The sequence below is a fragment of the Mandrillus leucophaeus genome, unplaced genomic scaffold (assembly GCF_000951045.1).
Source record: "Mandrillus leucophaeus isolate KB7577 unplaced genomic scaffold, Mleu.le_1.0 Scaffold367, whole genome shotgun sequence".
Taxonomy (NCBI): domain Eukaryota; kingdom Metazoa; phylum Chordata; class Mammalia; order Primates; family Cercopithecidae; genus Mandrillus; species Mandrillus leucophaeus.
Window position 1 is genome coordinate 1528390 of NW_012103887.1, and position 25947 is coordinate 1554336.

The 25947-nt window shown below is 40.5% G+C and overlaps 1 protein-coding gene across 2 annotated transcripts in view; it reads right to left on the minus strand.

Annotated features, from left to right (window-relative positions):
• The window catches only part of PLD5 (phospholipase D family, member 5), a 378906-nt gene that overhangs the window by 214542 nt on the left and 138417 nt on the right, over positions 1–25947 (minus strand). Inside the window, exon 3 of one of the 2 annotated variants that reach the window (XM_011990029.1) lies at positions 3915–4083. The exons of the other annotated variant lie outside the window; for it this stretch is intronic. Coding sequence (XP_011845419.1) covers positions 3915–4083 — 169 coding nt within the window. The remainder of the gene's footprint in view (positions 1–3914; positions 4084–25947) is intronic. 2 annotated transcript variants of the gene reach the window in all.

Here is a 25947-nt window from a genome sequence, read left to right on the forward strand (position 1 = left end):
ACTTGAGGTCAGTTCAAGACCAGCCTGGCCAACATGGTGAAACCCCATCTCTACTAAAAATACAAAAATTAGCTTGGTGTGGTGGCAGGTGCCTGCAATCCCAGCTACTCAGGAGGCTATGGCAGGAGAATCGCTTGAACCCAGGAGGTGGAGGTTGTGGTGAGCCAAGATCACACCACCGCACTTTAGCCTTGACAACAGAGCGGAATTCCATCTCAAAAAAAAATTAATAAGTAAATAAGTAAAGCCATGTGGGATTGGGTCATGGTGGAGGCTGGCCTCTACTTGTATCATTCAAGGCTGGAAGAACAGTAAGGAAATTTCCTTTGAAGCCTAGAGAAAGGGCCATCTGCATTATGTAATGACAGAGTGCTCATAATAGTACCACCTGCTGTAAAACAGAACATGGGAAATACAACTAATGAACTTGTGAAGCCGGCTGAAATTCTTCAGGCAGATTACAAGTTTTTGCAGTATATAACAAGGGTTACAAAGAACGAGATAAACTGAAGAAGGAATTGCTGCGTTCTCATGCAGAATTTAGATAAAATGTAGAGAATCCAAGGTTGGTCTCTCCACTCACAACATTCTTCAAGTAAGACATGGCTTCAGGTCGTGGGTTTCTATGGATCTTCTTAGCCAAACAAAAGGGCTCTGTACTGCATATAATTTTCTGAATTTTCTGTATATCATGACATTTTGACATTTTAAAAAGGCTTTCTGGGCTGGAAAGTGTCGGAAGTGGACGAAAAGATGTTAACAGACACAAACATACAGTTTGGTAGGAGAAATAAGACCTAGCGTTAGATAGATCAGTAGGGTGACTATAATTTACAATGATCTAGTCTCCATTTCAAAATAAGTAGAAGGGGGCCGGGTGCAGTGACTCATGCCTATAATCCCAACACTTTGGGAGGCCAAGGTGGGTGGATCACTTGAGGTCAGGAATTCGAGACCAGCCTGGCCAGCATGGTGAAACCTTGTCTCTACTAAAAATATGAAAACTTGGCTGAGCATGGTGGCGCAAACCTGTAATCCCAGCTACTTGGGAGGCTGAGACAGGAGAATTGCTTGAACCCAGGAAGTGGAGGTTGCAGAGAGCTAAGATCACACTACTACACTCCAACCTGGGCAACACAGCGAGTCCCTGTCTCCTAAAATAACATAACATAACATAACATAACATAACATAACATAACATAACATAACATAACATAACATAACATAACATAACATAACATAACATAACATAACATATAAAAATATAAGTAGAAGGGAAGAATTTGAAAGGTTCTAGCCTAAAGATAAGACAAATGTTTAAGGTGACAGATTCCCCAAGTACATTGATTGGATCTTTACAAATTATAATAATGTATTAAATTATTACATGTACTCCAAAACTATGTATATCTATTATGCATCAATTAAAAATGCATGCATGCTCACACACAGACGCACACATGGACACATACATGAGCACGTGCACGCGCACACACACACCCCTTTCCAGCTGGGAAAAGACTGCCCCCGCAAAGGGTTAGCCAATGCCTAGAGATCAAAATGGCTCAGCCAGGCTTTCATATGCAAGCTAGCCAGTCTGGAGCCTTATTTCCCCTGGTTCATACATTCCAGGGGGCAATCTTCTACTCTCCATTTACCCCTTTTGAAAAGAGTATCTCTAGGTATCTTACCCCGTCTTACCATTTTACATTTGGCATGTGTGTTAGGGGGCATGTAACTACTCTTTTTACATGTTTCCAATAAAGAGAAGCCCACATGAGGAGCCTCACTCAGATCCAGACCTGATGCAAATCAACACACTCTGGATTTTGAACTGAAGGAGTGAAGGATGTGCCATCTCAAAATATGTCAGGCTGGTATATTGATGATTATTTCAAGGGGAAAACACTGGGAAAATTGTAGTTCAGTAAGGGATAGCTGACCTGTCTCTTCTGTATGCAGCAAACCATAAAGATTCTTCTGAGAAGCCCACCCTACCTGTACCAGGGTGGGAAAATAGCCCTTATCACCAGACACTGGAAACTGGGGGCTGCCATGGACCTGAATGAACACACTTAATGAAGTAACCCTATCTCCCACTAGTTTTATACCCCTTCCATATCTCCTAGTGACTCCCCTAGAAATTGACTGCCCCCACACAGATCCCCTTTGTCCTGTCATGTCTTCTCAGATTTATTGTTCTTTGTCAAAAAAGTATAAAACCATCTTACTTTGGCCACTTCTTTGGACTTCACTCTCTTGTGAAGATCCACATGTACGAGTAAAACTAATAAAATTTATAGACTTTTCTCCTGCTAAGCTGCCTGGTGTCAATTTGGTTTCTAGATCTAGCCAAAAAGCCCGCATAAAGCGAAAGGGGTATTGGAGGTGACCTCTGGCTTCGCTCCAGAGCCTTGGTGTAGTAGAATTCTCACTCTGAGGAATGAGGTGAATGCGTTTTGCATGTAAAAGACAGCTATGAATTGCTACGGCCACAGACTGGGCTGTGGTATGTTATCTCCAAAGATGGCCGCCAATAATCCTCATTCCTGTACGTGGATGTTGCTCCTCCCTCCTGGACTTGAGACATGCTTCTACCAATGGAATAGATTGGGAGCAACATGCTAGGATTCCAGAGCTCTTTGCCTTCTGAGGATCCAACCACCACGTAAAGAGCTCGGGACTGTTTACTGAATGATGACAGAACATGCAGAGAGACTCGGCCATCCCAGACGTTCCAGTCACCCCAGCTGAGATACCAGATATGTGAGGAAAGCCATCCAGGACTCTCCATCCCCAGGCAGCCCACCCCAGCCAACACCATACGGATCAGAGGTAAGTCCTCACTGCCAAACCCTGCCCAGAATCATGAACAAATAGATACTATTGCTTTAAACCACTACATTTTAGGAGACATTATGGAGTAATAAATCCTGAAACACTTACTTAAACTTTAGTAGAGATGGAAAAGTGTAGAACACAGTTAGTAAACTCATTCCATTCTTCTTTAGTTATGGCCTTTGTGTTTTTTGTTTTTATTTTCCAGTAACTTTTGACTTTAAAATGGTGTAACTGAATAGATTCAATAGCTTTCAAAGCACCAGTGAGATCATGATTATAAGCTTAATGCCAACACATTTTGCATAAAAGGAAACAAAACTTATTTTACCCTTGACTTACATATGACATTTAAGTGTAGGCCAATGGCTACATATTTAGATAGGGTAGCTTAATATAAACTATCATGGTTGTATCAATATAAAGAAAACACACTAAAATCACCAGCACCATTTTCTTACACCCAGAGCATTTTATTCAGAAATCGTTTAGATCATTAAGTCAGTTTTCTAAAGGTAGTTCTCCGAAGCCTTATTTTTTAAAAAGAAATAAGCATATTTCTTTTTCCCATTCATTCAAATATGACAGTCTAGAAAAAACAACTATCCTGGGAAATTTCACTCTACTATTAAAAAAAAGTGGCAGTGGGTGAATTATAACTCGAAAGGTGGATTGTAACACAAATTAACCAAATCAATGCCTCAGCAGGCAGTTACAGAATTAGACCTGTAAACATGCAGGTTGTGCAAAGCAGAATTCTGGACCATGCCATTGACAGAGATTATCACGTAAATAGCACGCCCTGAAGTTGTGCAACACAGCAATTCTGTATAAAGAGCCGATTGTGGGCAAAGATGAAACACGATTTTGTCCTCGCAAACCTGGCATTCTAGTAGGAGCGGAGTGACATATGATTAACAACGGCACATCTACATAAATGTAATAATGTACGTGTACTCTGGGTGCGGGTACACTAAAAGAAATGAGCTGGAGTTTGAGGAGTGGAGGAGCAGAATACTAAGGAGTGGAAAATGCACATAAGTAAAATCATCACACACACAGAGGATGTAGCTTACCTGACATGCTGATGGATGAGTGTGGTTGAGATCCCAATGGGAAGACACTATGTCAACAGACTTTTTGGCCATGTTGAGTAAATTCATCCAGCCTTGGAAAAGTGATAAGTGAAATGGTGCATTTTCTGAATAGTTAAGGCCTTCAGGAATATTTTCCACCAGGGCAATTCTTAGAAAAGATTTTGAAAAACAAAAACAAAATCTAGTCAAATTTGAAGCCACAGATCTTTATATAGGCATACAGCAAACATCTAAAAAAGTACTCTTTACTCATTCTGAATGCATTCTCTCCTCATCATTTACATTTTTTTTCCCCACAAAAGTCTTCTTACATTTAACCTCTACTAATCTGTGTTCTGAGAGTTTCTGGTCTATTTTTTCCATAGTTAGCACTCATATTTCAGAAAATCACAGAGTATGTCTCTAATGTCCAGTTTCAATCTAGCCTGGAAAAAAAATTGTGAGCTTCCTATACAAGCATCTTCTTCTAGTAATATATTCCTTTATTATTTCCTGGAAGCAATTTGATTCCTATATAAGATACTACTTTGCAAGCTATTTGAGACTATAAATTGAGTTTTGCCTGTCTCCAGTTTCTAAAACAATGTGGGGCATATACTGGAACTCAATAAATGCAGTTATTACTGCTGAGCATCTATTGATGCTTCCTAGCCTGTGGTGTAAAGTGACACTGAGAAGAAAATTATAAAACCTGCTTGTTTCAGGGCTTTATTAATATTAGAGCTAAGAAAATGATAAAATTATAGTAATAATCAAGCCCTAAATAAACTGCAATCAGCAATATTCTAATAAGTTTGTTTTCTCTTTTTATACTTTTTATTGTATTGACAATATATCCATTGTATTGTCATACCTTTCCTTGGCTGCATTGTTTTCACTTCTGGGTTAGGTGACAGATAACTTCTGACCAAAGGAATGAACTATTTTTTTCTTAATAAAGCTTTATTAAGCTTTATTTATTAATGTATATTCTCCTGCAATTCTTTTTTTGAAATGGAGTCTCGCTCTGTTGCCCAGGCTGGAGTGCACTGGTGCAATCTTGGTTCACCGCAACCTCCTCCTCCCAGGTTCAAGCGGTTCTCCTGCCTCAGCCTCCCAAGTTGCTGAGAGTACAGGCACCTACCATCATGCCTGGCTAACTTTTTTTGTATTTTTCATAGAGACGGGGTTTCACCATGTTGGACAGGCTGGTCTCGAACTCCTGACCTCTCATGATCCCCCCGCCTTGGCCTCCCAAAGTGCAAGGATTACAGGCGTGAGCCACTGCACCCAGCCTCCTGCAATTCTTGATGGAAAAACCCCAAGTCCTTATGAAAATACCAGTTAAGTGCTCCCAGGACACAGATTTGCATAGTTGTATGCACAAAGCCAGAGACATAATTAGGGCTCATGAAATACTTATAGAATAAATTTCAGCTTTCAACAAAGAATTCAGCACTTCTCAATAAAATACTGAATTGTTACTCTTACTGAGACTTGTTGCATTTAGCCAGCTTTTGAAACAAAAACTGTACTGCTAGTAAAATGTTCCTGTGCATTTGATCAACCTAGAATATTACAACCAGAATGGGTTCTGGGTATGTGACTCAGATAAATGTGCAATTCTGGGGTCTGATCAGCCTACCACCACCCAAAAACTTATTTAACATTTGTTGAGCCTTTATAAGCACAGGACAGGCAAATCACTATGTGCAACACGGAAATGACTACCACAAATCTCTCTAGCCCTCAGAAACTTATAATTTAGTGGAAAAGCCTCTCTCTCATACATACTGACTCAAATAGGAGCTAGACCCTAATAAATGGTGAGGCAAGGGTAAGAAGCTTAATTAGAGGGAAAACACATCACTTAAATAATCACTGGAACATGGACAGAAAGGAAAAATTCTGATTGGGGACATCTAGGAGGAAGCTGGGCTTGAAATCTAGAGGAAGCTGGGCTTGAAATTAGTCTTCAAAGACGAAAATTTTTTATGAGTGCATTGGAAGAGAATGATAGTCTAGGAGGGAGGGAGGAGTTTGTAAAACAGAGCATGTCTGGAGATTTGTGAGTTAGTGAGCCAAGGGGGAACGTGAAGTCGGAAAGTTACGGTAGGAGCTTGTGATGGTGGAGAAAGCTGCAAGCATATGTAGGGACCACACTGCAGAGGTTGTGAACAAGGGAGAGGAGTTTGGACTTAATCTTGATGCATTTGGGAGCAATCAAGTGTGTTTTAGGGGACTAAGTCTGACAGCGCACCTGTACGCCACTGGCATGGAGAAAGAGGAAATAGAAGATAAGTCAGTAGAGAGTAAAGCTGCTGCAATAGTCCGGGGAAAAAAAGAAGCTTGAATTTGGTCAATGGGAATGAAAAGCAGCATGCAGTGGACATTTTCAAGGTCAAATCTTAAAGGTTTGAGGGGCAGGTAAAGCAGAAACAATGGAGACTCAAATTTTCTTGCAAACCAACATACTGTCTCTTAACTGGGCTCCATAACCACCTTCAATGGTCTCCTCACATGGGTTCCTGCCCTTCTCCAAACCATTTTCCCTACTAGAGTTGGATTAATCTTTTAAAACTGTGAATCCGGACACTCAGCCTGCTGCCTAATGAAACTTCCCGACTGTCTTTAGGATGATGACCTTGACCCGCCCCCACATGATTGACAAGTGTTTACCAGCCTGGCCTGCCTCTCTGCAACTTCACTGGATTCAAATGCCCTTTGTGGATTCCATACCACAGACATATTTGACATCTTTTCTTCCTTCCCCGTTATTCTTTCTAGACTTCTGCATTTCACATGCATTGTCCTAATCCCAATTCCTACACTGGTTACTGAGTCATCTCCCAGTTAACTTTTAAAGTTCCAATCGAAGCTTCACTTCTTCTGATTGGCTTCCTTATACCCCCAAACTAGGCTAGATCCCCTTAATATCAACTTCTGCAGTGACCTGGTTCTCCTCTTTCACCCTACACCTCACTCTTGAAATTACTTGATTAAGGCCTTCCTTGATGGATTATAGGGTGTGTGAGGGCAGAAACCTGTTTCGTTGGTCCAGAATTGTATGCCCAGTGCCTAACATAACTATATACTATAGTATAATTGTGCACAGTGAGTGTCCAAAGAATACATGTTGGGTGTCGTTACAATCTCAACTGGGAGGTGGGGAGCTGGGATCCATTAAAACTGACAAGTGGCTGGGTGCGATGGCTCACGCCTGTAATCCCAGCACTTTGGGAGGTTGAGGTGGGCCGATTACAAGGTCAGGAGATCGAGACCATCCTGGCTAACACGATGAAACCCCATCTCTACTAAAAATACAAAAAATCAGCTGTGCGTGACAGCGGGCGCCTGTAGTCCCAGCTACTGGGGAGGCTGATGCAGGAGAATGGCATGAACCCGGGAGGCGGAGCTTGCAGTGAGCCTAGATCGCGCCACTCACTCCAGTCTGGGCGGCAGAGTGAGACTCCGTCTCAAAAAAAAAAAAAAAAAAGTGACAAGGAACATGGGAAAGAATGTGAATTGGGGATTGAGAGAGAGTATCAAAGAAGAAAAGATAATGAGAAAACCAGTCCAAAGCCTAACGTGGAGAAAATGCCTACATTTTTCTGGTGGTTGAGTGTGAAACTGATGAGAGGATTCAGAAGAGACCATTAGAGAAGCGGGAAGACCAGAGGGGTCCAGGAGAAGCAGCCTTCAGGAAGCCAAGGGGAGAGAGAGTTACAAGATGGAAAGGGGATTATTTGATCTACACCTCGAGGCCTTCGAAGGCAACAGACAGAGGCTGAAGTTGGATATCTTAATTCTATCCACATTTAAAGCCCAATTATCTATGTTAATAGATGCTAGACATAGCATGGATAAATAATCCCAGATAATCAGTAGTTTCTGTCTCCCCTACAACCCATGGATATATTTAAAAAATAATCCAACAAACAAACAAAAACATCCTTCCAACAAAACAATGCCAAAACACAACAGCTGCCACCAAATAAAGAACTAGCTAGTTTTAATTTTACTGTGATATGATATAAAGGGTATATGGAGAAAGACGAGGAGACACAGGAAGCCCAGATAAACCAAACATATGAAGGGAGGAATATAGTATAAATGTACAATTATAGATGGTTCCATAACATCCCCTTCTTTGTACTGTCCCTATGCTTCTCTTAGGCTACAAGTAAGTCACGATTCCCAATCTTTTTTGGAAATCTTTAGACCAGGTATTCTTAAAATTGGATCTATGGGTAGAATTCATGGGGATCTATGTACTTGAATTCTACATCTGTATTTTCCCTAGTCACTGCCTAAAATGTAAAATTCCTTTCAGTTATGAACATAGGCAACAAACCATAAGAATATTAATGACTTCTGCAATTTTGTCTCCATTAACAGTTTTCATCTTGTGGTACAGTTATAGACAACATTTCCAAGTCTTTCTTACTACTTTGAAATTGTGGTAGTGACTGGATCTTGTTATTTCGTAAATATGACTGCAGGATACACATGAGCATAACATTAACGTATTTGTAAAAATATTCTGGTCACTTTAACGTTAATTTTTGGTGTCCTTTGCAATCCTATTATAATATATTAACTTAAAAATATGATTCAGGGAATGATGCATAGGTTTCATCAGACTGTCAAAGGAGTCCATGGCTAAAAAGGGGTAAGAAGCCCTCATCACATGGATAATGTAACATCTCTTCCCTTTCCTTCGATTACACACACATTCTTACAAGATTTTGTTTTCCTTAGTGATTGACGCTTTAGAGGTGGGTAACATGATCAAGAGAGAGTTCTTTAAAAAAGAGGACAGAGTCAAAGCCAAATATGGAAAACATCTAATCACTTCTGGTTGGTAGAGCAAGTGAAGCAAGAGAAGACAACAGAGAAGAAAGTATGGGAGATATTGGAGGAGGAGGAGAGTGAAAATTCCCTGGGAGCCAAGGAAGACCGAGTTTTTTACAGTAGTCTTCCTTATCCTTGGTTTCACTTTCTACAGTTTCAGTTACAGTCCACCAAGGTCTGAAAATATTACATTGAATACATTATTTTGGAGGAAGAGACCATATTCACATAACTTTTATTATGGTATGCTGTTATAAGCATTGTTTTGTTGTTGTTAGTTTCTTACCATACCTATTTTATATATTAAACTTTATCACAGGTAGATATGAATGGGAAAAAATCAAGTACATGTAGAGTTCTGTAGTATCCGACGCTTCACACCCCCACTGGGGGTCTTGGAACACTTCCTCTGAGTATATGTAGGGACTACTGTATTACCGTTATTTAGTTTTTACTAAATATCAAGAGAAACTATGAATTTATAGTAAAAATAAAAATAGAGGCAGCACTCAAGGTCTGAAGACTATTTGTGCGGGTAATGAATTCCAGGGAAAAGCTTGGAAATAATGACCCTATTTACCTACTCACTCTCCTCCTCTCTCTTTACCCAGACGTGTTGATTGCTCCTTCTGGGACATATGGCTGTTTCTTATGCTAGAAAAGGTCTCTAAAAACCAGCTTTGAAATGGCTTATTTCTGTGACCTATAGTTTTATTTCCTTTAAAAACTAACAGCTGGCTACTCTCCAGAGGCCTGATCTAATTAGCATAGGAGCAGAACTCATTTACATACCACCACAGCCCTGAGTATACTCACACTTCTCAAGGTAAGAAAGAAGTAGGCAGATCTCATTAAAATTCACCTTTGGGCAAACCCCTGGAACACCTATTTGCCATCTGCTAGAGAACTCTACCTAGAGGCTATATGGCACTATTTCTGACACCTAATAACTAGGGGAAAACTGGATATATAGGAATGCAATACAAGAAAAATCTTTTTATACTTCTTTTCTTGATAGTTTAAGGTAAACTATGAGTCCAGGGAGCTTAGGTGGAAGAAATACAAGAAAAAGCTTTTTACATTGTTAATAGAATTGTAAATAGAATTCGAACTGTTCTTATTAACAGCATGTATTTATTCTCCAAACTTAATGTGATCATCCACATTTCACTTTGCATTCAGGAACAATACTGTACCTTCTCAAAGAACTATTTGTAGTTTCCCTTTAATAAGCTCCTGGAAACCGAAGTCCACGCATTTGACAGCTTTAAAAAGTGCTCTGGGTGTCTGTGTTTTGGTAAATAGAAGAATCTTTGTAAAATATGGTACTTTCATACTTGATTTTGGCATTATTGTAGAGAACAGCTTAAAAGCGTTTGTAATAACGTAGACAAAACACAGCTCTGCCAGTTATGAGCCGTGTGACCTTCAACAGATTACTAACCTCTTTCAATCTGTTCTCACTTCTGAGCAGAAAAAAGGTTATTACAAAGATTAGAGGAGGGAATCTCAGTGACACGCTGTGCTCAACGCCTGCTTCCTAGTAAACGCTAAATGAAAGACATTTTTTAAAGTAACTTAGTCTGAAGACTTATAATTGAAAAAAAATGTCTCCAAGGTTTCAAACTCATAAAGCACAGTTACTAAAATGCTTCTACATACACCGGCTAAAAGGAGTCTTATAAACTGGTGCCTACATGACATTTTCAAAGTGACCGTAGCTTTCTTTTGTTGTGTAATGCACTGGATCAGTTATCATGACTTGACCTTAAAAAGGTGCATGGCAGTCAATGCATTGACATTCATTCTTTAGATCTTGATTTTCTGGTCGCATTAAGGAAGCTGAACAGACAATCTCGGCTCATCAATACAGTTAGGTTCGCACTCAAAGTGATTGTGTTTTTATGCTTACTGTGGTCATATGGCTATAATTTTAATTATAGACTTGGGGTACACATGCAGGTTTGTTGCACGGGTATACCTCATAATGCTGGGGTTTGGGCTTCCCGTGATCTCATCACCCAAACAGTGAACATAGTACCCAACAGGTAGTTTATCAATCCCTCCCCCTCCTCTTCTCTCCTCCCTTTTGGGGTCTTCAGTGTCTATTATTTTCATCTATATGTCCTTGCCTGGGATACCCATTGTTTAGCTCCCACATGTAAGTCAGAACGTGCAGTATTCAATTTTCTGCTTCTGAGTTATTTCACCTAGAATAATGACCTCCAGCTGTATCCACATTGCTGCAAAGGACATTATTTCATTCTTTTTTATGGCTGTGTAGTATTGTATGGTGTATGTATATACCACATTTTCTTTAATCCAGTGCACCACTGATAGACACTTAGGTTGATTCCATGACTTCGCTGTTTTGAATAGCGCTGAGATAAACACACAAGTGCAAGTGTCTGTTTGACAAAATAACTTCTTCCCTTTGGGTAGATACCCAGTGATGGAATTGCTGGGTCAAATAGTAATTCTATTTTTAGTACGAGAAATTTCCATGCTGTTTTCCATAGGGGCTGAACTACTCTACATTCCCACCAACAGTGTGTAAGCATTTCCTTTTCTCTACATCCATGCCAACATCTGCTATTTTTTGACTTTTGAATAATAGCCATTCTAACTGGTGTGAAATGGTATGTCATCGTGGTTTTAGTTTGCATTTCTCTGATAATTAGAAATGTGTATTTTTATAAAATATACTTACATACTTGATTTTGGCATTATGTAGAGAACAATTCAAAACGAAACGGTCTGAACTAATGTAGACAAAACACAGCTCTGCCAGTTATGAGCCGTGTGACCTTCAACAGATTACTAACCTCTTTCAATCTGCTCCCACTTCTGAGCAGAACAAAGGTTATTACAAAGATTAGAGGAGGGAATCTCAGTGACACGCTGTGCTCAATGCCTGCTTCATAGTAAACCCATGTTTACTACGATGTTGGGCATTTTTCATATGTTAGTCGCTGGTATGTCTTCTTTTGAAAAGCGTCTGTTCATGTACTTTTCCCACGTTCTTCCTGTTGGTTTAGGTTCCTTATAAATTCTGGATATTAGTCCTTTATCAAGGCATAATTTGCAAATATTTTCTCCCATTCTGTAGATTGCCTGTTTATGCTGTCGGTTCTTTTGCTGGGCAAAAGCTCTTTAGTTTAATTAAGTGCCGTTAGTCTATTTTTGGCTTTGTTGCATTTGCTTTTGAGATCATATGGCTACAATCAAAAGCATAGGATTGACAAGACAAAGGTTAACCTTCCCAAAGAGATACTAGAATTTCTGACTTAGAAGGTGACTCACTACCTATGTGGCAGATTCACTGACCACCTCCAAACATGGAAATAATTGATACAGACCTAGAGACCTTGCTTTATTTCAGCTGAGATGTATATTTCACTTTTTTCCTAAGACTTCGGATCAGAGTGCATTTACTTGTGAAAATAGCAGAAAGAATACCAGCAAGAGCTGGCTGGCTAACAGTATCCTGATTTTTTTTTTTTAGAGATGGGGTCTTGCTATGTTGCTCAGGCTGAAGTGCAGTAGCTATTCACAGGCATGATCATAGCACACTGCAGCCTCAAACTTCTCGGCTCAAGTGATCTTCCTGCCTTACAGCCTCCTGAGTAGCTGGGACTACAGGTGCATGCCACTATGCCCAGCTACTTATTTATTTATTTATCTATTTATTTAATTTTTGTAGAGATGAAGTCTCACTATGTTGCCCAGGCTAGTCTTGAACACCTGGCATCAAGCGATCCTCCCAAAGTGCTGGGATTACAGGCACACACTACTCTGCTCTGACCATTCTATTATTGTTAGTTGGCATTCTTCCACAAAGAAAAGCTTCCCCCTTGGCTGGGCACAGTGGCTCATGCCTGTGATCCCAGCAGTTTGGGAGGTCAAGGCAAGCAGATCACTAGGTCAAGAGACCGAGACCATCCTGGCCAACATGGTGAAACCCTGTCTCTACTAAAAATACAAAAATTGGCTGGGTGTGGTGGCGTGTGCCTGTAGTCCCAGCTGCTCAGGAGGTTGAGGCAGGAAAACTGCTTGAATCTAGAAGGCCAAGGTTGCAGTGAGCCAAGATCCCGCCACTGCACTCCAGCCTGGGTGACAGAGTAAGACTTCTTCTCAAAAAAAAAAAAAAAAAAAAAGAAGAAGAAGAAGAAAAAGAAGAAAAGCCTCTCCGCTTTTCCTATCACCCTTCGAGACTTTTTTTTTTTCTTTTTTCTTTTTTGAGGCAGGGTCTTGCTCTGTTATCCAGGCCAGAGTACAGTGTGATCAGTGGCTCACTGCAGTCTTGAACTCCTGGGTTCAAGTGATCCTTCTGCCTTAGTACCCCTGAGTAGCTGGGAGTACAGGCATGCACCACCACACCCAGCTAGCCATCACTTTTACATTAAAAAATGTTTAATTAGTATTGATTCATGTTTCTTCAAATAGGTTTTATAACCTATTACTGTCATCATTCATTATATGCATCAAATTGTTGCATATATTACCAGTGGGAGCCCCTATAACTTGTCTTCTGTGTCCTTTTGATATATTTCTTTCCATTTTTAATGCTTTCTTATTTTTTGTCACCAGATGTTTCCTTTTTATTACTTTTAAATTGATTGTCAAAGACAATAGCCGCAGAGGACACGGTAGTGAGTGTGAGTTGGTGGTAGCAGATTGCTGTTTCTGTAAATCTATATGATTCAGGCAGATGAAAGCCTCATTATTTCCAGGTCTATAATTGTATATGTGAAGAGCAACTATGGTTTGTTTTGGGGTAGAGACAGTATGGCAGTAGAGGAAGTATAATTGTAGCTATTATTTGTTGCTTACAGCTTAAAAGTGCTTCTGCAGATATTATTACATAGTATCATCAACAACAACCCTGCAAGACAGGGAGGATCTTAGTTTGAGAGATGAAGAGAACAGGGCTCCCAGCGGCCAGGGGTCATCTAGCTAGAGAGAACGCCATGGAGCTGGGATTTTAACTCAGGTTTTTGTCTGAGCTCGTATGTTTGACAATGCTAGATTTGGCCCTTGTCTTATTTTACAGGATATGCTACAAACACACTTTGGGTTGACAGAGGAACTAAGTCGAGTGATTTTTGAAAGCAGAGGCTACTGTCTTAGAGGGGAAGATCAGCTTGGACTGAGATGCTCATCCCGGAGGAGAGGGGAAGGTGCAAGTGGCAGCTCCCCTACCTTATTCTAGTAAGGAGCACCCTCCTTATTCTACAAACCACTCTGCCAATCTTACTGACCAGGAAAACTGTCCTGACAGGAGGGACACTTTCAACTGGCTTAATATTTCTAACTACTGATCCAGAAAGGAAGGAACAATCAGAAAGAAACCTGAGGAGGATGAAGACAAAAGAGGAAAAAGGTGGAAAGTAATTCACCCACCTGTTGATATTTCACTAATATAAGATGTGGCAAAGGAGCAGGGAGTTCATCAATAGAAAGATCTTGACACTGTCCTCAAAGAGCTAATGCAGTGGAAAGCCAGATGATTGAAAAAAAATTGGTTATAATTTATAAGGCAGTTATTACCCTTCAACATCTAGCAAAATGGTAATTATACTATTACCTCTATCACTTTTTAAATTCTTAAAAATATTTTAACTTTTTAAATATTTGTGGGTACATAGGAGTATATATTTATGTGGTACATGAGACATATTGAGACAGGCATGCAATGTGAAATGAGCACATCATGGAGAACGGGGTGTCCATGCCCTCAAGCATTTATCCTTTGAGTTACAAATAATGTAGTTACACTCTTTAAGTAATTTTAAAATATACAATGAAGTTATTAACTATAGTCACCCTGTTGTGCTATCAAATAGTAGATATTATTCTTCCTATTTTTTGAGCCCATTATACTCCTATTACTTTCAATGAGCATTTATTGAGTTCTTGTTTTGTGTCAGGCACCATGTTAAGTAGATTTACGGACTGTATTAATGTTTACAATAATTATCAGAAGTAGTTACTGTTATTATCCATGTTTTTATGGATAAGGAACTGAGACACAAGGAACTTAAGTAACTTGCCCAGGGGCACACAGCTAGTGAGTGATGAAGCCCAGATTTAAGCCCAGCAATATGACTGCAGAGTGTATCATCTTTATCACAACACTCCATTGTCTCTTCCAATTTTCAAAACAAAATACCCAGGCAGAGGTACAAAATTCTGGGTATTTTTCCCCCAAGTCATGAATATCCTGGGGCATGATGTCCACGACAGTGAATTCTAGATTCACAAGCAGAGCTGCTTTCTGTTAGGATGTATTCTCTCACTGTCGGGTTATGTTTGTTTGTTTTTGCTTGTTTTTACAAAAGACATAATCACTACTTCAACTATATTCCCTGAATTAAAATTCAGGACATAATCTGTCTGATGATTTTGGGGTCATCTATTCATACCCTGTACACTGATATTTATGGAATGCCAAATCCATGATGAGCTCTCCAAGTGCTGAAAGGCACCCAGGCAAAACCCTTGTTTTCATGGGGCTTACATTTCCTGGGGAAGGACACAGCGAATACATAAGTAAACAGACAGATAAAAAGATGGAAGGGCTGAGAGAAGTAAGTAGGATGAAATGACATATATTAAGGAAAAGGTTTCTTCTTTAGAATGCCAGCCAGGAAAAGCCTTGCTAAAGCTGTAACATTGAGATGAGATGCAAAGAATTTGTGAGCAGTGTTCAGAGCAGAAAGGAACATCAGTCAAGAAGGAATTTGCCGGGCACAGTGGCTTGTGCCTGTAATCCCAGCACTTTGGGAGGCCGAGGCGGGTGGATCACCTGAGGTCAGGAGTTTGAGACCAGCCTGGCCAACATGGTGAAACCCCATCTCTACTAAAAGTACAAAAATTTAGCTGGGCATGGTTGCACGCACCAGCAATTCCAGACACATGGGAGGCTGAGGCAGAAGAATCATTTGAACCTGGGAGGCAGAGCTTGCACTGAGCAGAGATCACGCCATTGCACTCCAGCCGGGATAACAAGAGCAAAACTCCATCTTAAAAACTAAAGAAGAAGAAGAAAGAATCAAGGCAGAAATGAGGTTGGAGTGTTGGAAGAACATCAGGAAGGCCAATGCGGTGAAATCTAGGGAGTGACATGGGTCAGAGTCAGGGGGAAGTCAAAGGGGTTGGTGAAGAGTTAAATTACACAGGGCTGGTGAACATGGTGTGACGTTGTGATTTATACTGTGTGATGAGAAGACACAGTGATTTTGACAGGGGTGGAACATGATCTGGTTTACTCTCCACAAGGATGACCCCTGACATTTGTCAGAAATGGGTTGCAGGGGACAAGGGTCGCAGCAGGAGAACAATTAGAAGACCACTGCAATAGCATGGGGCCTAGACGAAGGATGGTGGTAGCTTGAACCACCGTGTGAATCCTGGGGATGAGGAAAAGTGGAGAGATGTGGAATGCATTTTTAAGGTAACGCAGGTAGAAATATGGGCACCATTGAGGGAAATTCATCTGCCCCATTCCTAATGCCATCTTCCAGGCTCAGGGATGCTTGTGTGATGGGACGCAAGCTTGCCTTTCATCTTTCTCCAAACCTTTACACACACTGCCCTAGGAGGAGGAATGAATGGGCTGACTGTGAGATTGAGGAAGAGTTATTAGCTTGGTCCCTTGCTTCTTCTTGGGAGACCTATCCCACCCTCAACACCGAAGCCTCAAGTCTTGCCTAGACAAGCCCCTTTATGTCCAGATGTGCCCTAGTCTAGCGCTGGCTGTGCCTGGGTGATAAGCCTGCCTAGTTCTGGGGTTCAGTGAGGAAGATGTTTGGATCTCACATTAAGCTACATCTTCCAATTTAGCCTTTGTCATTAAGGTGATCATTTGGCCTCCATCTGCTACTCCTTGTCAGAACTGTCAATTTGTTCAGGAAGAAGGGTGCTTTTGAAGGATAGCAGAATATGCCACCTGAAAATATGCCACTCAAAACACAAGGATTATTTTGAGCTGAAGGCAATAGAGAAGAAAACACAGGGAAATATCTCTGTCTCCCCTCATTGGCCTAAAAGCAGGACATGAGTTTACAAAAGTGTCCTCCTCTCCTCTCTACCAGGAAGGACAATGTTCAACACCGGAGACAACTTTAGACCCTTATCAGCCTGGAGACCAACCCCAGAGGAATCTACATAACAAATTAACTAGCATTTATCTGCCATTAGTTTCTCATATAGTCATGCATTTTGGTTAACGGATCACATATACAATGGTGGTCCCATAAGACTGTAACACTTGTAACACTGTGTTTTTACAGAACGTTCCCTAGGTTTTTAAAATAATAATAATAATAATAGTAATAATAATAATTATTATTATATTAGAGACAGAATCTCGGCTCTTGCCGCCCAGGCTGGACTGCAATGGCGAAATCTTGGCTCACTGCAACCTCCACTTCCCGTGTTCAAGTGATTCTCCTGCTTCAGCCTCCCGAGTAGCTGAGATTACTGGTACCTGCCACCATACCCGGCTAATTATTTTGTATTTCTAGTACAGACAGGGTTTCACCATGCTAGCCAGACTGGTCTCAAACTCTTTACCTCCCAAAGTGCTGGGATTACAGGCATAAGCCACTGCGCCCAGTCAACAGTACCTTCCCTAGGTTTAGATACATTTGGATACACAAACACTTACCATTGTGTTAAAATTGCCTACAGTATTGAGGACAGTAACGTGCTGTACAGGTTTGTAGCCTAGAGGCAATAGGCTCTATCATATAGCCTAGGTGTGTAGTAGGCTGTACTAACGATGCATTTCTCAGAACAGATACCCATTATTAAGCGATGTATGACTGCATTTGCGTTCCCATGATTTGTTGCCTCTAGAGACTCTAGGTCTTTTCTCTTTGTCTTGTCACTTCTCCAAAAATGTATTGTTCTTTACAGAAGATGCTACGTAAGCCAGAGTTAGAAGTCACCTTTTTGAGAATTGCTCATTCTCAACTGGGCATGGTGGCTCACACCTGTAATCCAAGCATTTTGGGAGGCTGAGGCAAGAGGACTGCTTGAGGCCAAGAGAATAAGACCAAACTGGTCAACACAGCAAGACCCTGACTCTACGAAAAAACTTTAAACATTAGCCAGGTATGGTAGCATGTGCCTGTAGTCCTGGCTACTCAGGAGACTGAGGCAGGAGGATTGCTTGAGCCCAGGAATTTGAGGTTACAGTGAACTATGATCATGCCACTGCACTCTAGCCTGGGTGACAGAGCAAGACTCTGCCCCTAAACATTTTTTTAATTAAATTTTAAAAATGAGAGAGATTTGCCCATTCTCTGGGTATCTCCCAGATACACATGAAATGTTCATGTAAACTTCTGCTTGTTTCTTTCTTTTTTCTTGTTAATCTGTCTTTTGGAGCAGGTGATCTCGGCCGAGAATTTAGAAGGGTAAAGGGAAAATTATTTTTACCTCCTACACTGTTTATTAAGCCATCTCAGAGACCCCAAAAGTAGAGTCTGGACATGGGTTGGGATTCTTATATATTAAATTCTCCTGGACATTTTGATGGAGTGGGGGAGCAAATGTCAAAATCTATGACGAACAATTGCAATGAACAAAATAAGTTGCAGAAAATGATCGTGAGGGAGGAGGCATAGTTTATTAGCTCAAGAATTCCAGTTCTCTTCCTGAGTTGATAGAAAAGCTATGACCAGAATGACAAATACATGCTGCCTCTCCTCACTCACATGCCCAGTGCAGGCAATGATAGTCAATCACGTTGTTCTCTCCTGAGCCTGCCCTTGGCCTCACCGTCTCTCTCAGCCTATTGCTTCCGGCAGCTACTAACAACTGAGACTGCACACAAGATGAAATTGAAGTTACAACTTGGAGGCAAACTAGGAAATGGAGCTCATTACATTTTCTAACTAAGCCAGAGTCATCTAGAAAATCATTTTTGTTTCAACCCACATTAAGAGTGTTTCAAAAATGTATAAATGCTATTTTCTACAATTGAAATTATGACATCCGAGTTTGCCTTAGGGCCTCCGAACTGTACTTAGTAGAAGACACAGGAGGTTGGTCCATCTGTAGGTTCAGGATTTATCCTTGGATTTATTTATTTTAAAATAAATTCTTGACTCAGGCATATCTTTGGATTCAAGTTGCCTCTTCAAATTAAAGCATAGTGAAATTCTTAGGAACTGAGGACTTACCATCAATTATTGCTAGTATTTGTTTCCAAAGGAGGAGCCAGGAAGAAGATAGCAGAGCAGACTCAAGTCCTTGACACCAGATCTTACCCAGTAACTACAAAGCAATTAAGCTCTGCTCTATCATTGTTCAAGGCTGATGGCAAGTGCTTTTCCACGAGAGGGAGATTATATGTGATTTTTTTCCCTTTCCTCTAGTGTCTTGAATCTCAGTAATTTTCAGAATTTGAGGCCGCATTAATAAATCCTATCATTTGCAAATTCTTTTTTGCCCACCATGGGCTCTGTCAAATAGACATGTACCCCACTGACACCAGCTAAATGAGAAGCTGACTGATAGCCACTGTCAAGCCAGACGCCTTATCTGGGGTAAATTTTCTGTGCCTCAGTAAGACTCCTCAAAACCTTGCAAGAAACCAGATCTGGGAAAGATTCCTCAAAGGAACAGCAGGACTTCTTGCTTAAAAAAGTTGTATACAGCTGCCATTACCTCCAGAACCAAAAAATGATTTTCAAAAGCGTAAGTGTCAACTATGTGGCCCAGCTGGGTGCAAGGACTGTAAGTCGCAGGTTTTCTCATGAGTGCGTATGATGGGCCCTCTTCACTGCAGATTGGCCATACAGCACAGAAGACAATTTTGGCTGCTATATTTCGAGTCCACCAAGGGCGATCAGCATCATCTGGCCAAATATGTGCTGTTTCCAGAGGTTTAAAATAGTTTTTCTAAATGTATCTTTTCACAGTCTGAATATGGCTTAAGTTTCTTCCGAGTTGACACATTGAAGGGAATGAGACAATTCTGTAATGAGTGAATCTTGCTAGATAATCAAATAAGTTCTGCAAGTTGATTCACTTTCAGACCCCCAAAAGTAGCACGTAAGCCTATGCAGGAATATTTCCCTAATGCAATAAATTAGTTTCTATAAGAAATATTCTATGTACATAGAATTCTAATTAACAAATCTAAATTTCAATATGTCAAAGTTTTAAAATCCGGTATTTTTTTATTTTATTATTTTCCTGATATAAAACTTTAGGAAAAACTTCAAATGGTTTTGGCAGAACAGATTTCTTCATTGAATGTTTCTATAAAACAAATAACTTTTTTGGTAATGAAAATAATTGTGAGCTGGAATGGCGGCTCATGCCTGTTATCTCACCACTGTGGGAGGCAGAAGTGGGCAGATCACTTGCACCCAGCCGTTCAAGACCAGCCTAGGCAACATGGTGAAACCCTGTCTCTACGAAAAATACAAAAACGTTATCTGGGCATGGTGGAGTATACCTGTAGTCCCAGCTACCCCAGAGACAGTGGTAGGAGGATCATTTGAACTCGGGAGGCAGAGGTTGCAGTGAGCTGGGATCACACGACTGCACCCCAGCCTGGGCAACAGAGGGAGACCCTTTCTCAAAAAATAAAATAAAATAATGGTGACTTAAATCTATTCATGCACTTTTAAGATTCCAGCAAACTTCTCCATATTTTTCAAAATCATTACATGCATAGGTTAAGAAACTTCAAATAGTACAGACGATCCCCAGTGTGAAGTAATCCCAGTCCTGATTGCTGTGTGTTCCAGTGTCCTGCCCCAGGGTCACCAGCTGGTACCAGTTGCTATTTCCGGCAACTGTAGTTATTGTTATTTCCTGTACACACATTCCTTTGTAGCTAATCTATTTTCTATTTAAATACTTCCTGCACACACATTCCTTCACTTTCTATGTTTGAATCTCTCAAAGCATGCAGGATAATTTATTAAGATACTATTTCCTTCATTCCTTCATCTGAAAGAAGACAGGACCTCAAGAGACTTTTCATCCAGGGCTAAAAGCAGAGACTGTCCACAAGTCACTTCCATTTCTTTTTTTCTTTTCTTTTCTTTTTTTTTTTCCTTTTTGAGACAGAGTCTCACTCTGTCACCCAGGCTGGAGTGCAGTGCTTATGGCTCACTGTAACCTCCATCTCCAGGGTTCAAGCGATTCTCCTGACTCAGCCTCCTGAGTAGCTGGGACTACAGGGGCGTGCCACCACGCCCAGCTAATATTTGTGTTTTTAGTAGAGACAGGGTTTCACCATGTTGGCCAGGATGGTCTCGATCTCTTGACCTCGTGATCCGTCCGCCTCAGCCTCCCAAAGTGCACTTCCACTTCTATATAGTATTTTGTCTTCCCAAATCCTGAGCTGTTAAAGAGATGACACAGGCTGTCTGGAGAGGAATGCCTTTGAGATGCACTGAGGTAGAGAGGAGAGGGTCTTCACAACTGGAAAGGGGGAGAAGTCCATGGGTCTTGCAAGGACCAAAGGACCCACCACCTGGCCCCAGGCCTGCCTGGGAAGATGGCAGACTCTCAGAGGCCAAAGGTTGTGTGTTGTACCCACAAAGGCTGGACTCTACGCCCTGAGGCTCCAGCTTTGCCACTCCCCAACACTGAAGGGACATGAGGCTGTGCTGATGGTTTCTACTGACAACTAGCTGGGACAAACACATATAACCAGAGGGGTCCCCAACTACTAGGAAAGACTCCAGATCTTGTACAACCTTGATCAGTCAGGGCCGAGACTGAATTCCTGCCAGTCATCAGCGTGGCAGGTAAGTACAGATTTGGAATGAAATATCTTTTAAATCTGAGTTGCTGGGCTGAGATTCACACCTACCACACACACATGGTACTTCATCTTCTTAGGATGGGTCATAAGGTTACTGTGATCCTGAACCTCCCCTTCTATGCTCCAGCCCACTAAGCTTATGATCAAGGAATTCCCTGTGGATTTCATGGATATCCCTTGACTGAAAACGGCTCATGCTGGCAGGGATGAGAGATCAAGTTGTGAAACTGCTCTGGATGCAAGGAATGGTGGTCTCTAACCAGTGATACATATATTTTTAACACAATCCAAACTTGTCTGCCTGCACAAAGAAGCATTTGCTCCTAAGATAAAAAGGAAAGAACATACAAAATTAAAATTTGCCATTTATCCAGGAACGAACCCACTCGCCCACCATGTAACAAACAGAAAACTCTACTCATATTACCAAGGAATGCTGCACTGAGAGAGAGAATAAGAATTTGTTAAAACACACACACACACCCTCCCCCACACTTATGCAAATGAACTCTTGTAGGTACAGGCGCTAAAAACAGAAAACCCATATAAAGCTTAACCCATCCCATGAAACACATATGATATCACATACTTATCAATTTTTGATAGAGAAATTAATACGAAGCTTCCTGGAGAATGAATGAAGCAGTTAGTAAAGAGATGTGTGTTAGGCTAAGCCGCCATTTGCTCTTGTCTCATTATCAATTTGTAGGGCAAAGGTTTTTTCCATGGCCTATTCCTTGCTGGTGAGAGATTTGAAAAGTCACTGGAGAGGAAACCTCTGTCTGCTAACTGTGCTTGTGGTCTGGACACAGAATATTAAGTTGGATTATCCTGTATTTTAATAGCATGCAGTGCCATGAGGAGCTGAACAACGTCCAGATTATATACCTGTCAAAAGGATGCTTCTGTTCAACTTAGAAAAAGGTGAAATCAAGGAATGGGGAAGATTATGAACACTAGAAACTATTCCTAGAAAAATGCACATACATACTCAGTCATGCATTCCAAAAAGCAAAAAGATGATGATGATGATGATAGTAATCGCTGCCACTTATTTAGAGGCCCGTAAGCCAAGTACTTTGCAGACATCATGACACTACCTTGAGCAATGAGGTTTGGGCAATAGCGTCATGTATTAGGCCCAAAGTCACAAGTTAGTAGCAGATTCAGTTTTCAAATCTTTTTTTTTTTTTCCTATTATACTTTAAGTTCTAGGGTACATGTGCACAACGTGCAGGTTTGTTACATATGTATACATGTGCCATTTTTCAAATCTTGTCTGTCACTAAAGTCTGGCGTGCTCAAACATCCCCCCTTGGAAGCTTCTCTCACACTGTGTGTATGTGACTGTATCAGGACAACAGTTCAAAACCAGCCCTGGTATGGACTGGAAGGTAAGGATGACTGTGAATGCTAATGGAAATAAACACTGGTGAGTTAGGCTTCTCCTTTGTTCTCCTTTCGCTACATAATAAAACGTATGGATTATCACCACCAATAATTGTCTACACTCCATTAATACATGGATGGATTTTTATCCCTGAAAGGACCACATTAATTTACCAAATCTAGCTTCAATTTTCACCAGGAGCTGCTATCAATCCTTCAAAAGAGTGTTCAAGGCTCCAAGGGATATAATTTCTCTACTTGACGTGTCAATGGATTTTGATATATTTTAAAACTTATGAATTCTGTTATACAATATAACAGTTACTGGGTATTACAGACACAAGAAAAATGAACATCCAAGTGTTTTCTAGGAAGTTTCTTATAAATATGTAAATATTTTAAATAATGAGCAATAAACTTTTCATTCATATTCACATTATAATTAACTTTTTAATTTAAGTAGCATCCTAGAAGCTATAAATTCAGGCTTCTGACTCACTTCCAATCACCTTCTAATTTATATTTGCTCTCATTATAACTAGTCTATGAAAAACTTCAATCTTGCAATTCTCTAATCTAGGAAGTTTAAAAATTCATACGATGTAATTAGAATCTGCGTGGGAGACATTAGGGTTTAGTAAAAGAAATGATGAACTAGGAGTCTCAGGAACTTGATTCCAGGCCGAAGTCTGTCTGCTACTCAAATTATTTCTTTGAAAATAACTTAACTCGTCTGTAAAATGATGAGAGTGCAAGAGATACTTTTAAAGGTACCTTCCAGAGTTAAGATGATGAATCACGTTTTAAAATTCATAAAATTATTTAAACATATTAAAATTATTACAAATCAAGTTGTATATACAGAAGTGAGTGTGCATATGCATATATACAGGTACTATATATATACATATATATCAGAAATAATTTGCTCATAGAATGAAACCACAGTTAAATATGAATGATATGATGTCAGTTTAAAATATATGAAATGAAAAAATTTAAATTCTAAACTTCTGAACATTTTCAGACTATTACTACTGGGAGTTACAAAATTAGTCCTTTTTAAGCATTTAACAACTTTTTAACACTCTTTAATCTTTATCCTAAAGGGAAATAGTAAAAGCCTAATCACTCAAGTTTGGGAAAAATAAAATAATCATTCTCATTCTCGCTTGCCCAACCCTGACCACCACTCTCAAGCTTGAACATGCCATGTATTCTCTTCTGCACTCATTATTTTGGGATTTGGAGGAGCGTGTGGGAGGGGAGGATGGAGGAGGAGTGGGGATGTAAGGGGAAGGAAGTGGAGCGGGGAAGAAGATGAGAAGATGGCCTAAGGCAAGAATAAGAGAGGAAGAAACTTATGAGAAATCAAGGGAATAATGGCACTTCTGTGAGAGGGGAAGATCCTATTTAAGAAGTGGAACCTTGAATGGAGGGAAAGAATACATTCAGGAAGAAGCGGCCATAGAAAGCATGTAGAGCAGGGGTGCCCAAGGGAGAGGATACAGTCATGGCTGCTTAGTTTCTGTGTCTGGTCTAGTTGGGCCAGTAAAGCCCCTTCCTCATCCTGCTTTTCTGCTTACTACTAGAGGCAGAAATTAAAAACCATGGCTTCACGCTGATAAAAGCCCAACAAAACAGACCAACAACAACAAAATAAGGAAGGTTGGACAATCTGGATGTAGACTATTTTTCTTTTCTTTTTTTTTTTCTTTCTTTTTTTTTTTTGAGATGGAGTCTCACTCTGTTGCCCAGGCTGGAGCACAATGGCGCTCGATCTCCGCCTCCTGGGTTCAAGCAATTCTCCCACCTCAGCCTCCCGAGTAGCTGGGATTACAGGTGCACGCCATCATGCCCAGCTAATTTTTGTATTTTTAGTAGAGATGGGGTTTCACCATGTTGGCCAGGCTGGTCTCCAGCTTCTGACCTCAGGTGATCCGCCCACCTCGGCCTCCCAAAGTGCTGGGATTACAGGCATGAACCACCACACTTGGCCTATTTTTTTATAATTCAAACTTTGTTATAGGAAATACTTCTCCTTCCAATTCTCTCTTGTCCATGATTCCCTAATTGGAATTCAATCAGTCATTTCTAAGGATGAAGATGGAAATTTCCAAGGCTTTTATAATTGCTGAATACAGATATTTTGAGCAAGCTCCTGCCTGACGGGAATAAATCATTAATTGAGTTTTTTTATTCTTAGAGTATGGAAAAATATTTTACCTGGAAAAGGTCAAAAAGAACACCTTGTCACAAGAAAAGGCAAAATGTACCACGTAATGTTTAAATCAGGACAATAGCTCACTCAACAGTGGGTTCTTTCAGTCTTCACACTGAAATGCCAAAGCTTACTTGGTTACAGGATCAATAGGATCAATTTTTTTTTTTTTTCCCAGCAAAAACTCATCCTCACCAGGGGCTCCATACCAAAAGCATCCTTGCACAGCTGGGGCATAAGTCAGCAGCAGCAATTGTACAAGATGTTGTGTCAATACTTAAAGGGCGCATTTCAGGTAGTGTCAAGTCTGGTCTCATGTTCCCTAAACACACATGCTGAGAGCAGATAGTCTATCACCTTGGGCCCTGTCTCACTCCTCTTCTACCGGCTGTGGACAAACAGCCAGTGACTCCTATCTCTTGGAGAGGAGACTCCTGGATATCTTCCCAGAAAGACCAGTGGGATTCTTTAATTTCTCTTCTAGCATACTTAATAAAACCAAGTCTCTCTGAACTTGGCAGGTGGTAACAGTGCCTTAAAAAAATTGTCACTCCTGTTCTTAGGCTCCCCTATAACACAAATAATCATGATTGAGTTTGGGGGAGGTCCTTTTAAAAATATTTGTTAATACACGTGGTCACACCACTTAGTTTTCTTGCACCAAGATAAGGAGAGGAAGACGGAAAGCATCTTATAGGTTGGTGCAAAAATAATTGTGGGTTTTGTCATTAAAACTAATAACAAAAATCGCAATTACTTTTGCTCCAACC